The sequence below is a fragment of the Lactuca sativa genome, chromosome 4, assembly GCF_002870075.4.
Source record: "Lactuca sativa cultivar Salinas chromosome 4, Lsat_Salinas_v11, whole genome shotgun sequence".
Taxonomy (NCBI): Eukaryota; Viridiplantae; Streptophyta; class Magnoliopsida; order Asterales; family Asteraceae; genus Lactuca; species Lactuca sativa.
Window position 1 is genome coordinate 384292645 of NC_056626.2, and position 16053 is coordinate 384308697.

Sequence of the window (16053 nt, forward strand, 5' to 3'; positions counted from 1 at the left end):
ATGATGTTTTGTTTAAATTAGTATCACAAGGTTTAAATTTTAGAAATGTAATGTTTAAAACAATGTACTGAATGTAAACAATATCAGTTGTAATATTTCAATGCATGGTGATGAATGATGTTATGAATCATGTATAATCATTGTGATGGTATTCAATTAAGTCACAATAGCCCTCGGACGTTTCCGCCGTTTGGTTCGGGGGTGTGACAGGTTGGTATCAGAGCTCTGTTTATAGTGAACTAGCATATCTAACCACACATTGATATGCAACTATAAACCAAAAGAGGGACCAACACAACTCTGAACAAAACAAGTAAAACATAACAATAAAACACCGTTGCTTGTATTAGGAACAAGAACCTAACACCGAACCAAACAAGATAATGCTAGTATCTCGGTTAATCCATGACTGTTCTTAGTTGTATCAACGAGCGAATGTAGCCTGATCAACTACATTCCCTCCAAGGTATCACTATCACACGTCCTGAGGAGATCGTGATAGCTAGGGAACCTAAAAACATACCCCTTTATCACCAAAAAGAGAACATCCGTTTAGTCTGTACAATAATTGTAGCATCCTAGGAATAATGTTAGCATATTTACACACTCTCGCAGACAGCATGGCTAGTTTCCATCACCCCGGAGATCCTTACTTCCTGAACCAGGGAAATAACGGATGGATAGACGAAGAGCCGGAAGAAGAGCCTGAAGAAGAGCCTGAGGAAGACCCCGAGGAGGAATCTGACGGGGAACCGGAGGCAGGAGTCGAGGGCGAGCCTGCCGAACCAGAAGAAGAACAGGAGGAGGAAGAAGATGAAGGAAAATTTGAGGAGGAACCCGATAACAGTGAAGGGGGTGATTCGGACGCGGAGTCCGAAGTCATCAACCCCCCTTACCCGATTAGGGTGCCTGCTTACCGGGTGGGCCCCACTGGTCCTACACCCTCCTGGGGTATTGATCTTTGGAGATGGAGCAGACAGCAGGGACAGCGACCCCCGTTCGGTATGTCACGCGAGTTCATTGACCTGAGGGACGGAGGACCGTCCGATCGAGCCCTTCCGGTCATGGTAAGACGGTTACGGAACACTGGCGACCTCGCCCAGAGCACCGCCGACCAGGTACGCCAGCTGTGGACTAGGGTCGAGCGTGCAGAGCAGGAGACACGTGGCGTTCTTCGAGAGTTCCATATGAGGCAGGTGAGGTGGGAGTCTCGACTCTAGGACGCAGAACGACAGGTGGCTTGCCGTCAGGGAGCATCCACTTCCTCAGCACCACCCCCGAGCACTGCTCATCGCGATTAGGGATGGACATATCTTACTAGGCCATTAGGATCTATGCTATGTACCCCGACTCTATGTTTAAGTGACTACGCTACTCATAGAGTCGTTATGCTGTCGAACTAATATCACTTATGCATGCATCCTATTTGACACCGGAGCAGAGCGAAGCTTTGTGAGAAATAAGTTTAAACATTATTCAAAACAACAACCCCAGAAGCTCAATGAAACCTTTACGGTGGAAATGGTCAATGGGAAAACCGAATCCGCAGGGGAAATCTACATCGGATGTACCCTAACCCTGAACCAACACGTCTTTCGAATAGACTTAATGCCTGTTTCCATTAGGAGTTTCGATGTGATTATTGGCATGGACTGGTTAAGCCCCTACCATGCTGAAATTATGTGTCACGAAAAGGTCGTTCGCCTTCGCCTTCCCAATCATGAAACCCTAGTTATTTACGGAGACAAACCTAGCACGAGCCTTGGTCTCATCTCGTGCGTCCAGGCACAGAAGCATCTACGAAAGAAAGATTTGACGTTCTTGGCTCACATAGTGGATAAAACCAAGGAGGAGGCTAACATTTAAGACATTCCAGTAGCACGTGAATTCCCAGACGTATTTCCTAAAGATCTTCCTGGAGTACCCCCAGAGAGACAAGTTGAGTTTCGAATTGACCTCGTTCCAGGAGCAACTCCTCTTGCTAAATCGCCTTACCGACTAGCTCCTGCTGAAATGCAGGAATTGTCCAGCCAACTCAGCGAACTACTGGGCAAGTGATTCATCCGACCCAGCTACTCGCCATAGGGAGCTCCAGTCCTCTTTGTTAAAAAGAAGGACGGATCTTTTAGAATGTGCATCGATTACAGGGAGCTAAACAAACTCACTGTCAAAAATCGCTATCCACTCCCACGAATCGACGATCTATTTGACCAGCTCCAAGGGGCTAGTTACTTTTCAAAAATAGATCTACGGTCCGGGTACCATCAACTCAAGGTCCGGGAAGAGGATATTCTTAAAACCTCTTTCCGAACTCGTTACGGACATTATGAATTTGTCGTAATGCTCTTCGGTCTAACGAATGCCCCTGCCGCATTTATGGACCTGATGAACCGAATCTGCCGGCCATTCCTCGACAACTTTGTTATCGTCTTCATTGACGACATTCTAGTCTATTCCCGAAGCGAAGAAGAGCATGGCCAACATCTCCGACAAATCCTGGAAACCATGCGAACGAAAAAGCTATACGCAAAACTCTCCAAGTGTGAGTTCTGGCTCCGTATCGTGAACTTCCTAGGTCATGTTGTTAGTTGGGAAGGAATTCATGTGGATCCTTCTAAGGTTAAAGCCGTTGAAAGATGGGCAGTCCCGACAACACCCACATAAATTCATCAATTATTAGGCCTAGCAGGCTACTATAGGTGATTCATTCAAAACTTCTCTAAGATCGCCAAGCCACTTACCTCGCTTCCACAAAAGGGCGTACCATTCAAATGGACGGACAAACAAGAAGTTGCATTCCGAACCCTGAAGCAAATGCTTTGCAGTGCCCCGGTACTATCTCTACCAGAGGGAACAGAAGATTTTGTGGTCTACTGTGACGCGTCAAATCAGGGTTTAGGTTGTGTTCTCATGTAGCCTGGAAGAGTGATAGCTTACACATCTCGCCAACTAAAGACACACGAAGTGAATTATACGACCCATGACCTAGAATTGGGAGCCGTGGTCTTTGCTCTGAAGATTTGGAGGCATTACCTTTATGGTACAAAGTGCACCATCTTCACATACCACAAGAGTCTCTAGCACATCTTGAATCAGAAAGAGTTAAATATGAGGCAACGAAGATGGGTTGAACTATTAAACGATTACGAGTGTGAAATCAAGTACCACCCGGGCAAGGCCAATGTGGTAGCTGATGCATTGAGCCGGAAGGAGTACTCTAATCGTCGTGCAAAAACTCTCTCAATAACCATCCAATCTCACCTAACCACTCAGATCGAGGTAGCCCAGTCAGAGGCCATGAAGACGGAAAACAGAGCAAGCGAAGCATTACGCGGAATGGAGGAGAATCTAGAGGTAAGAGAGGACGGAGTATACTATTTCATGAACCGTATTTGGGTCCCTAAACTCGGAGGATTTAGGGAGGTAGTCATGAATGAAGCCCACAAGACGCGATACTCCATCCATCTCGGTTCGGAAAAGATGTATTTGGATATTAAACAACGTTATTGGTGGCCTAACATGAAGGCAGAAATTGCCACCTATGTCAGTAAATGCCTTACTTGTGCCAAAGTAAAGGTGGAGTACCAGAAGCCCTCGGGGTTATTACAGCAACCGGTGATCCCTGAATGGAAATGGGAAGGGATTTCTATGGATTTTGTGACCAAGCTACCCAAAACGTCAGATGGATTAGACACCATATGGGTAATAGTTGACCAAATGACGAAATCCGCTCATTTCCTGCCAATAAAAGAATCCTACAAGATGGAGAGACTGACACGATTATAGATTCGAGAAATCGTGAGACTTCATGGAGTACCAGTGTCTATCATCTTAGATAGAGACAGTAGATTCACTTCACGCTTTTGGCAATCACTTCAGAAAGCACTTGGAACCCATCTCGACATGAGCACCGGTTATCACCCACAAACGGACGGTCAAAGGGAACGAACCATCCAGACGCTCGAAGACATGCTTCGCGCATGTGTGATAGACTTTGGGAAGTCTTGGGATACCCACTTACCCTTAGTTGAATTCTCGTATAACAACAGTTACCATTCGAGCATCGAAGTCGCTCCTTTCGAAGCACTATATCGACGTAAGTGTAGATCACCGTTGTGTTGGGTTGAGGTGGGCGACACCCAGCTAGCAAAGAAACTGGCATCGGACAAGGCATTAACGGGACCGGAGATCGTACGCGAAACCACGGAAAAGATAGTTCAAATCAGAGCTCGACTACAAGCATCGCGCGACCGAAAAAAGAGCTACACTGATAAACGGAGAAAGCCCTTAGAGTTTCAGGTCGGGGATCGAGTGCTGTTAAAAGTTTCACCTTGGAAAGGGGTCATTCGTTTCGGAAAACGGGGAAAACTGAACCCACGATACATTGGACCTTTTGAGATCGTTGCCCGAATAGGTCCAGTGGCGTACAAACTGCAGCTACCCGCTGAGCTAAGCAGCGTACACCCTGTGTTCCATGTTTCCAATCTAAAGAAGTGCCTATCAGATGAAACTCTTGCCATTCCCCTTGACGAGATTGAAATCAACGAGAATCTCCTGTTCGTCGAAGAACCAGTCGAAATCATGGACAGGGAGGTGAAGCGTACTAAACAAAGTCGCATCCCGATCGTGAAGGTACGGTGGAACGCGAAGCGTGGGCCAGAATTCACGTGGGAACGCGAAGACCAAATGAAGCAAAAGTACCCTCATCTATTCTAGCATTCACAAATCTAGCTTTCAAATGAATTTCAGGACGAAATTCCCTCTAACGGGGGGATGATGTCACAACTAGACATTTTTGTGCCTTGTAACTACAACACTTAAGCCTAATTATGAATCAAAGACATGAGAGCATGCATGATGCATACTCTATAACAACAGAATTTCGATCAGACACCTCATACAAACATTTCAAGTAGTCAATACGCAATTGGAAACCCTAGAAGTTCTTGTTTAAGTCCATTTTGGACTAGGACTTCCTTATTGGGCCCAATGGACCAATAAGCTTCCAATTTGACCATATTGGGCTTAGAACTCTTAAATGGGCTCTAATTGGACCCACTTCCATTTATTTCAATATTTTGGGTCATATTGGGCCTAGAATGAAATAAATTAATTAAGTGAACCATATTGGGCCGTAATTAACCCAATTTAGCCCCAATAGGTCATAAAAATCCCATTTATATTTATTAGGACCAAAAATCACTCAACATAACTATGAAATTGGGCTTAAGCCTTTAAGGCCCAAAAACTCTCTCTTCTCTCTCCATTCTCGGCCCAAGCCCAAAGGAAGGAAGAGTTGACTTTGTGTGTGCCACCTCACAATTATTCAAGGGATTTCCATGCAAGAGGACCCATACATCCATGCATTGCCCATACTTCCATGCAAGCCCTCTCTTCTTCTCCCTCTCTTTCTTGCTCTCGGCCGAATCCAAGCACACACACACACACATTTCACTCTCAATTCTCTCAAGAAACTCTCTCATATCTCCTCCATATTTTCGAGATCTAAGAAGTCTTCAAGGGGATTCTTACATAAAAATCATCATCTAAGGTATGATGTTGCTTAGATCCATAAGCTAGTTATTTCATTCCATTCAAGAATCACCTCTTAATCCATTCAAACTTATGATTTAGCACCTTAGAAGCATCTAAGTTCGAGATCTTCCAAGGAAGGTTGCTAAGGCCAAATTTTCTTCTCATTTTCCTTCCAAAATAAAAACCACACCCAAGGTGAGCTTCATACCCCTTCTTTTTCGGTTTTTATAAGTTTTTGTGGCGGAGAATACAAGCAAATGTGTAGATCTATGAGTAAATGTATGCCTTGTGTGATTTTTATGCTTATATGTATGATCTTACGTGATTTGTGATGAATATGTTAGCCAAAAGAACCTAAAAACGGAGATCTACAATATGAGGAATGAAATAAACATAACTTATACCATTTCACACTAATCAAGTCTAGAAAAATAGTTTAGTTGGTTAGAATAAACATTTTTGGACTTAAAACCCATTTTTGGGCTCAAATTGTCAAAAAATACAAAACTAAGGGGCCCAAAACAACAAATGATAATTTCTGAAGGTTGAAAAGAGTCCAAACAGTTTCTAATATAAAATTTCTGAATATCACCACTTTTGAAGGGCTAAAAATGTAAATTTTGAACATAATGGGCTAAAATGGGCTTTTCGGCCCAATAAAGCCCCAATTTGCGAGATTTTTGAAATTGAGGGGCTAAAAATGCACATTTCTGTAAAACAGGGGATTACATGTATACTAAAACCGCCCAAAAATGCTTTTCAAATTCAAAAGGGACCAAAAATGCAAAAAATTTCCATTTTGGGCCAAAATTGTAAAAGTTGCGAAAATGGGGGTTTCAACCGAGAAAAATTCATTTTTGAAGGAATTAAGATGTTTATCAAGTAAATTTGGGCTGAAAATGTCTTTTCAACAAGTTTTGATACTAAAGTGTCAAGAAAAATGGTTTAAGAACTACAATGGAAATTCTTTTATATAAAGGGTTAAAAGTGTAAATTTTATCCAAGAAGGGGCATAAAAAGGTAAACTATAATTTTTAAAACAATAAATCCCTTAAGATAAAATACGAGTACCACGGCTACCGGCGAAACGTAATAACAAATACACTTTCAACACCAATATCGTTACCAAACGAATTGATTCGGTCTCGAATCAATAACGAACCAAAAATCAATAAACAATCGTACTTCAATGAACACGCGAAATTTACGAGAAGTCAATATTCAATCTTTGGGCTTGAAAGTTTCAAATCGTGCTTGTTGGGCCTAGCTAGCCCAATGACATGATCTTTAGGCCCGAAGGGAACGCGCTTACATGTTATTGGGCCTTCTATGACCTAATTCCATGTAAAAGGACTTTCAATAGCTTTATTGTGCTGTTGGGCCCCAAGGGTCCTTTGGTACTGCTATCAAAGTCGAGAAGTCAAATTCGAGTCGGGCCAATTGCCTTTTGCATTCACGATAGCCTTGAACGACTTATGGAAATAACGAGGGCTTTGTACCCTGCTTTCTCCTCGGTTGTGGAGCTATGAGAAGTCAGGGTGGTTGGATTAAGTGAGTAGTACGGACGACGCCTAAGGGATCGTTGTATTTGGTAGTTATAACCTAGTCATTTTCATTAATGCGTGATTATAGCGACTCACAACCCATAATTAATCCAACGTCACCTGGAATTATCGAAAACAATCGTCGTATCGGTATAACAATAAATAAGACACGTAATTTGATGTATTAGGAAAACATCGGGTTTTCCTGGGGAGTTCAACACTTTTACCTATGTGATGTATACAAAGTCTAACAATTATTCACGTTTACAAAAATCAACAAGCATACTTACGGATCTTCACACTTTTTCTTATATACAATACTCTTTTAAGAAAATATCGGATTTTCTGGGTTTTCAAACTTCACAAAAATCATTTTTGTTTCAAACATTACTTATGAACTCACCAACATTTCATATGTTGACGTTTTTCCAAAATACTTGTATTCTCAGGTAATAGGTAAATCGAAGAATATGTATCCAGTGATGTCATGATGTTTTGTTTAAATTAGTATCGCAAGGTTTAAATTTTGGAAATGTAATGTTTAAAACAATGTACTGAATGTAAACAATATCAGTTGTAATATTTCAATGCGTGGTGATGAATGATGTTATGATTCATGTATAATCATTGTGATGGTATTCAATTAAGTCACAATAGCCCTCGGACGTTTCCGCCGTTTGGTTCGGGGGTGTGACAGGTTGGTATCAGAGCTCTGTTTATAGTGAACTAGCATATCTAACCACACATTGATATGCAACTATAAACCAAAAGAGGGACCAACACAACTCTGAACAAAACAAGTAAAACATAATAATAAAACACCCTTGCTTGTATTAGGAACAAGAACCTAACACCGAACCAAACAAGATAATGCTAGTATCTCGGTTAATCCATGACTGTTCTTAGTTGTATCAACGAGCGAATGTAGCCTGATCAACTACATTCCCTCCAAGGTATCACTATCACACGTCCTGAGGAGATCGTGATAGCTAGGGAACCTAAAAACATACCCCTTTATCACCAAAAAGAGAACATCCGTTTAGTCTGTACAATAATTGTAGCATCCTAGGAATAATGTTAGCATATTTACACACTCTCGCAGACAGCATGGCTAGTTTCCATCACCCCGGAGATCCTTACTTCCTGAACCAGGGAAATAACGGATGGATAGACGAAGAGCCGGAAGAAGAGCCTGAAGAAGAGCCTGAGGAAGACCCCGAGGAGGAATCTGACGGGGAACCGGAGGCAGGAGTCGAGGGCGAGCCTGCCGAACCAGAAGAAGAACAGGAGGAGGAAGAAGATGAAGGAAAATTTGAGGAGGAACCCGATAACAGTGAAGGGGGTGATTCGGACGCGGAGTCCGAAGTCATCAACCCCCCTTACCCGATTAGGGTGCCTGCTTACCGGGTGGGCCCCACTGGTCCTACACCCTCCTGGGGTATTGATCTTTGGAGATGGAGCAGACAGCAGGGACAGCGACCCCCGTTCGGTATGTCACGCGAGTTCATTGACCTGAGGGACGGAGGACCGTCCGATCGAGCCCTTCCGGTCATGGTAAGACGGTTACGGAACACTGGCGACCTCGCCCAGAGCACCGCCGACCAGGTACGCCAGCTGTGGACTAGGGTCGAGCGTGCAGAGCAGGAGACACGTGGCGTTCTTCGAGAGTTCCATATGAGGCAGGTGAGGTGGGAGTCTCGACTCCAGGACGCAGAACGACAGGTGGCTTGCCGTCAGGGAGCATCCACTTCCTCAGCACCACCCCCGAGCACTGCTCATCGCGATTAGGGATGGACATATCTTACTAGGCCATTAGGATCTATGCTATGTACCCCGACTCTATGTTTAAGTGACTACGCTACTCATAGAGTCGTTATGCTGTCGAACTAATATCACTTATGCATGCATCCTATTTGACACCGGAGCAGAGCGAAGCTTTGTGAGAAATAAGTTTAAACATTATTCAAAACAACAACCCCAGAAGCTCAATGAAACCTTTACGGTGGAAATGGTCAATGGGAAAACCGAATCCGCAGGGGAAATCTACATCGGATGTACCCTAACCCTGAACCAACACGTCTTTCGAATAGACTTAATGCCTGTTTCCATTAGGAGTTTCGATGTGATTATTGGCATGGACTGGTTAAGCCCCTACCATGCTGAAATTATGTGTCACGAAAAGGTCGTTCGCCTTCGCCTTCCCAATCATGAAACCCTAGTTATTTACGGAGACAAACCTAGCACGAGCCTTGGTCTCATCTCGTGCGTCCAGGCACAGAAGCATCTACGAAAGAAAGATTTGACGTTCTTGGCTCACATAGTGGATAAAACCAAGGAGGAGGTTAACATTTAAGACATTCCAGTAGCACGTGAATTCCCAGACGTATTTCCTGAAGATCTTCCTGGAGTACCCCCAGAGAGACAAGTTGAGTTCCGAATTGACCTCGTTCCAGGAGCAACTCCTCTTGCTAAATCGCCTTACCGACTAGCTCCTGCTGAAATGCAGGAATTGTCCAGCCAACTCAGCGAACTCCTTGGCAAGTGATTCATCCGACCCAGCTACTCGCCATAGGGAGCTCCAGTCCTCTTTGTTAAAAAGAAGGACGGATCTTTTAGAATGTGCATCGATTACAGGGAGCTAAACAAACTCACTGTCAAAAATCGCTATCCACTCCCACGAATCGACGATCTATTTGACCAGCTCCAAGGGGCTAGTTACTTTTCAAAAATAGATCTACGGTCTGGGTACCATCAACTCAAGGTCCGGGAAGAGGATATTCTTAAAACCTCTTTTCGAACTCGTTACGGACATTATGAATTTGTCGTAATGCTCTTCGGTCTAACGAATGCCCCTGCCGCATTTATGGACCTGATGAGCTGAATCTGTCGGCCATTCCTCGACAACTTTGTTATCGTCTTCATTGACGACATTCTAGTCTATTCCCGAAGCGAAGAAGAGCATGGCCAACATCTCCGACAAATCCTGGAAACCCTGCGAACGAAAAAGCTATACGCAAAACTCTCCAAGTGTGAGTTCTGGCTCCGTATCGTGAACTTCCTAGGTCATGTTGTTAGTTGGGAAGGAATTCATGTGGATCCTTCTAAGGTCAAAGCCGTTGAAAGATGGGCAGTCCCGACAACACCCACAGAAATTCATCAATTATTAGGCCTAGCAGGCTAGTATAGGAGATTCATTCAAAACTTCTCTAAGATCGCCAAGCCACTTACCTCGCTTACACAAAAGGGCGTACCATTCAAATGAACGGACAAACAAGAAGTTGCATTCCGAACCCTGAAGCAAATGCTCTGCAGTGCCCCGGTACTATCTCTACCAGAGGGAACGGAAGATTTCGTGGTCTACTGTGACGCGTCAAATCAGGGTTTAGGTTGCGTTCTCATGCAGCGTGGAAGAGTGATAGCTTACACATCTCGCCAACTAATGACACACGAAGTGAATTATACGACCCATGACCTAGAATTGGGAGCCGTGGTCTTTGCTCTGAAGATTTGGAGGCATTACCTTTATGGTACAAAGTGCACCATCTTCACATACCACAAGAGTCTCTAGCACATCTTGAATCAGAAAGAGTTAAATATGAGGCAACGAAGATGGGTTGAACTATTAAACGATTACGAGTGTGAAATCAAGTACCACCCGGGCAAGGCCAATGTGGTAGCTGATGCATTGAGCCGGAAGGAGTACTCTAATCGTCGTGCAAAAACTCTCTCAATAACCATCCAATCTCACCTAACCACTCAGATCGAGGTAGCCCAGTCAGAGGCCATGAAGACGGAAAACAGAGCAAGCGAAGCATTACGCGGAATGGAGGAGAATCTAGAGGTAAGAGAGGACGGAGTATACTATTTCATGAACCGTATTTGGGTCCCTAAACTCGGAGGATTTAGGGAGGTAGTCATGAATGAAGCCCACAAGACGCGATACTCCATCCATCTCGGTTCGGAAAAGATGTATTTGGATATTAAACAACGTTATTGGTGGCCTAACATGAAGGCAGAAATTGCCACCTATGTCAGTAAATGCCTTACTTGTGCCAAAGTAAAGGTGGAGTACCAGAAGCCCTCGGGGTTATTACAGCAACCGGTGATCCCTGAATGGAAATGGGAAGGGATTTCTATGGATTTTGTGACCAAGCTACCCAAAACGTCAGATGGATTAGACACCATATGGGTAATAGTTGACCAAATGACGAAATCCGCTCATTTCCTGCCAATAAAAGAATCCTACAAGATGGAGAGACTGACACGATTATAGATTCGAGAAATCGTGAGACTTCATGGAGTACCAGTGTCTATCATCTTAGATAGAGACAGTAGATTCACTTCATGCTTTTGGCAATAACTTCAGAAAGCACTTGGAACCCATCTCGACATGAGCACCGGTTATCACCCACAAACGGACGGTCAAAGCGAACGAACCATCCAGACGCTCGAAGACATGCTTCGCACATGTGTGATAGACTTTGGGAAGTCTTGGGATACCCACTTACCCTTAGTTGAATTCTCGTATAACAACAGTTACCATTCGAGCATCGAAGTCACTCCTTTCGAAGCACTATATCGACGTAAGTGTAGATCACCGTTGTAACAAATACACTTTCAACACCAATATCGTTACCAAACGAATTGATTCGGTCTCGAATCAATAACGAACCAAAAATCAATAATCAATCGTACTTCAATGAACACGCGAAATTTACGAGAAGTCAATATTCAATCTTTAGGCTTGAAAGTTTCAAATCGTGCTTGTTGGGCCTTGCTAGCCCAATGACATGATCTTTAGGCCCGAAGGGAACGCGCTTACATGTTATTGGGCCTTCTATGACCTAATTCCATGTAAAAGGACTTTCAATAGCTTTATTGTGTTGTTGGGCCCCAAGGGTCCTTTGGTACTGCTATCAAAGTCGAGAAGTCAAATTCGAGTCGGGCCAAGTGCCTTCGCATTCACGATAGCCTTGAACGACTTATGGAAATAACGGGGGCTTCGTACCCTCCTTTCTCCTTGGTTGTGGAGCTATGAGAAGTCAGGGTGGTTGGATTAAGTGAGTAGTACGGACGACGCCTAAGGGATCGTTGTATTTGGTAGTTATAAACTAGTCATTTTCATTAATGCGTGATTATAGTGACTCACAACCCATAATTAATCCAATGTCACCTGGAATTATCGAAAACAATCGTCGTATCGGTATAACAATAAATAAGACACGTAATTTGATGTATTAGGAAAACATCGAGTTTTCCTGGGGAGTTCAACACTTTTACCTATGTGATGTATACAAAGTCTAACAATTATTCACGTTTACAAAAATCAACAAGCATATTTACGGATCTTCACACTTTTTCTTATATACAATACTCTTTTAAGAAAATATCGGATTTTCGGGGTTTTCAAATTTCACAAAAATCATTTTTGTTTCAAACATTACTTATGAACTCACCAACATTTCATATGTTGACGTTTTTCCAAAATACTTGTATTCTCAGGTAACAGGTAAGTCGAAGAATATGTATCCAGTGATGTCATGATGTTTTGTTTAAATTAGTATCGAACGGTTTATGTTTTGGAAATGTAATGTTTAAAACAATGTACTGAATGTCAACAATATCAGTTGTAATATTTCAATGCATGGTGATGAATGATGTTATGATTCATGTATAATCATTGTGATGGTATTCAATTAAGTCACAATAGCCCTCGGACGTTTCCGTCGTCTGGTTCGGGGGTGTGACACTACAATGAAGACGGAAGAAGACGCCGTGTGTGAAAGAAAAGGTAAAATAAAGAATAAGTCACATTCCAATCAAAAATACATGCGTAACCCGGATAAGATTAGGAATGATAGGTACGAAAAGAAGATCATGAATGTGAGAAAGGAGAATAATCTTGGGAAAAGAAAAAAAGTTGCCACACCAACAAAAGATTTTCGTTCAAATTCCAAAGTGTGGTCGAAGCAGACACATGGCTAGAGATTGTTGTTCGGAACCTTTAGAGGAAGGCAATACAACAACAACTCAAAATGAAGAAGTGTGGGATGCTTAAGTATGATTTGCAAGAGATGTAGAATTCATGGCTCTTATAATTACAACTGAGAACTCATGCAATAAACTCGATGAATGGATAATTGAATCTGGTTGCTCGAACCACATGAAAAGAGACAAGAAAGAACCCATTCTTAACATTGCTCATATTGGTGAGGTCAGCTTCTCATCAAGCAACAACAAGAAAGAACCCATTCTTAAGGGTGTTTATCATGTACCCAGTATGAAAAAAAAGTTTTCTTTTGGTGTCACAATTGACTACAGTTGGATAATATGTTGTGTTTGGTCCCAACGATATAAAGATCTACAAGCAATTCGAAACCTCATCTAAGGCAATCATACAAGGTCATAGGAGTGACTCTATTTATGTCCTTTCGGCTGAATCAACATATTTCAAGAAGAACAAAATGAATCAGAATGTGGACTTATGGCACATGAGGTTGAGTCACATGAGTTATGATAAACTGGATTTGATGATGAAAAAGAAGATGGTTGGTGGCCAATCACAACTCGAAGTCAGTAAAGGTCTTGTGTGTGCTGGTTGTCAGTTCGGCAAAGCACATCAACAGTCATTTGAAAGATCAAGTTTCCAATAGACGGTCCCTTTGGAATTGGTGCACTTGGATGTTTTTGGTCCAGTCAAGCAACCATCAGTTAAAGGCATGAGGTATATGGTAACTTTTACTGATGATTTCTCACGATATGTGTGGATATATTTTATGAAAGAAAAATATGAAACCTTCAGTAAATTCAAGGAATTTAGAAGTGAAGCTGAGAGTTTGACCATGAAAAGTATTCGTTGCTTGAGATCAGAGAATGGAGGAGAATGCCTGGCCCTAGAGTTCAGTGAGTACCTAAAATCTCACATAATTAAAAGACAAATGACCTGCCCAAACACCCAGAAAAAAAATGGTGTTTCAAAGAGTAAGAACTATCATTTAGCTGAAACCTCTGGAAGTATGATCCATGACAAGAATGTATCTAAATGATTTTAGACAGAGGCGATGAGAACGGTTGTGTATGTGACTAATCGAATTGCACAACATGGTTTATTGTACCTATCCCCATTTGAGAAACTACTTAATATAAAGCCCAATGTTAGTCATCTACGTGTATTTGGTTGTGTCTACGATTTGTTTGTACCAAGCCATCTTTGTCACAAGATGGAGACGAAAGTAGTAAGAACCATCTTTGTAGGATATGACCAAGGGAGAAATGGTTGGAGGTGTTGTGACCTAACCACTAGAAAGTGCTACATGTCCAAAAATGTGGTGTTCGGTTAAACCTCATCATGGAGGTGGTCGAATCGTGAAGTCCTTCTGGATTCAGAATCGCTCAAGGAAGAACTTGAACTCTTTAATCTTAATATTAACCTTAGTGGGGATGAGACCGTAATTGAAAATGAAGATGTTGTACAAAATCAACCTTGGCAAACATGTGTGTTTCATCAAGCAAATGGGAACATTGACAATGATGAATCATCAAGTGTAAAGAGATCAACCAGGCTCAAGAAACCAAATCCAAGGTATGCCAATGCAGCTATTATTGAACAAGAAGAGCTTGAGCCATACATGTTTTCATAGGCATGTGTGAAGAAAGAATGGATCGGTGCTATGGAAGAAGAAATTGAAGCTTTGTAGCGAAATCAAACATGGGAGTTAGTTCCTAAACCAAAAGACGTTAAGCTAATCTCATGCAAGTGGGTGTATAAAATTAAAACACGTGTAGATGGGTCCATAGAAAGGTACAAAGCCTGTTTGGTTGATTGTGGATTTTCGCAACAATACGGTCTCAACTATGAAGATACTTTTAGCCTTGTAGCAAAGTTAACCACTATCAAAGTACTTCTAGAATAGGCAGCAAGTAAAGGCTGGAAGCTTTTGCAAATGGATGTATGTAATACCTTCCTATATGGGGACTTAGATCATATAATCTACATGAATCAACCACTGGGGTTTGAAAGAAAGAAACATCCAAAATAAGTATGTAAGCTCAAAAAGGCGCTCTAAGGATTATAGCAATCACCAAGAGCATGGTTCGGGAAAACTGATGAGTTCCTGGAGCATAATGGTTTTTCGATTACTTCTATTGATGCTAGCCTGTTTGTAAATAAAATTGGGGATAAAGTTGTGGTGGTTCTAGTATATGTAGACAATTTGATTATAACAGGTGACCTTGATGAAATGATCAGACAGTTAAAGGAGAACATGTGCACCATCTTTAATATGAAAGACCTTGGACAGTTGAAACACTTTCTTGGACTAGAGATATGCTATAAAAATAGGGACATCATATTACACCAAAGCAAGTATACTAATGTGAAACTTCATGTTGATGTAGGCAGAAAATTGGAAGACCCAACTATGTACATAAAGATAGTTGGCAACCTTATATATCTCACCCTAATAAGGCCCGATATTGCCTTTATTGTTGGTGTTTTGAGTAGGTACATGCAGACTCCAAGAAAGCCACAACTTGATGCAATTCGAAGAGTGATAAGATATGTGAAAACTACTCTTAGCTATGGGGTTTTTTTCAAGAGGGATTCTGAATGCAAGTTACCTAGGTATTGTGATGCCGAATATGAAGGAGATGTTAATACTCAATGATCTACGACTGAATATATTGTCATGCTTCGGTATAGTAATATTTCATGGTGTAGCAAACATCAAACAATAGTGTCACTCTCGACAATAAAACCTGAGTATCAAGTTGCTACTATGGAAACTCAAGAAAGTGTGCGGTTAATGCATCTATTGAGAGACTTAAATCAAGAAGTGGAGTACATCATGCCTCTATTATGTGATAACCTTTCCTCGATTCAACTTGCTGAGAATCCCACTTTCATGCAAGGATTAAGCACATTGAAGTTCATTACCACTTTATCCGTGAGAAAGTGTTAACATGAGAAATTTGT

The 16053-nt window shown here is 42.1% G+C and overlaps 1 protein-coding gene across 1 annotated transcript; it reads left to right on the forward strand.

Moving 5' to 3' along the window:
- Window positions 1–13164: 13164 nt before the first annotated feature.
- On the forward strand, window positions 13165–15745 carry LOC122197561 (secreted RxLR effector protein 161-like). Its single transcript, XM_042901778.1, has 2 exons — window positions 13165–13357; window positions 15477–15745. Exons 1-2 carry the CDS (start codon window positions 13165–13167, stop codon window positions 15743–15745), a joined length of 462 nt encoding a protein of 153 aa, XP_042757712.1.
- Window positions 15746–16053: the final 308 nt, after the last annotated feature.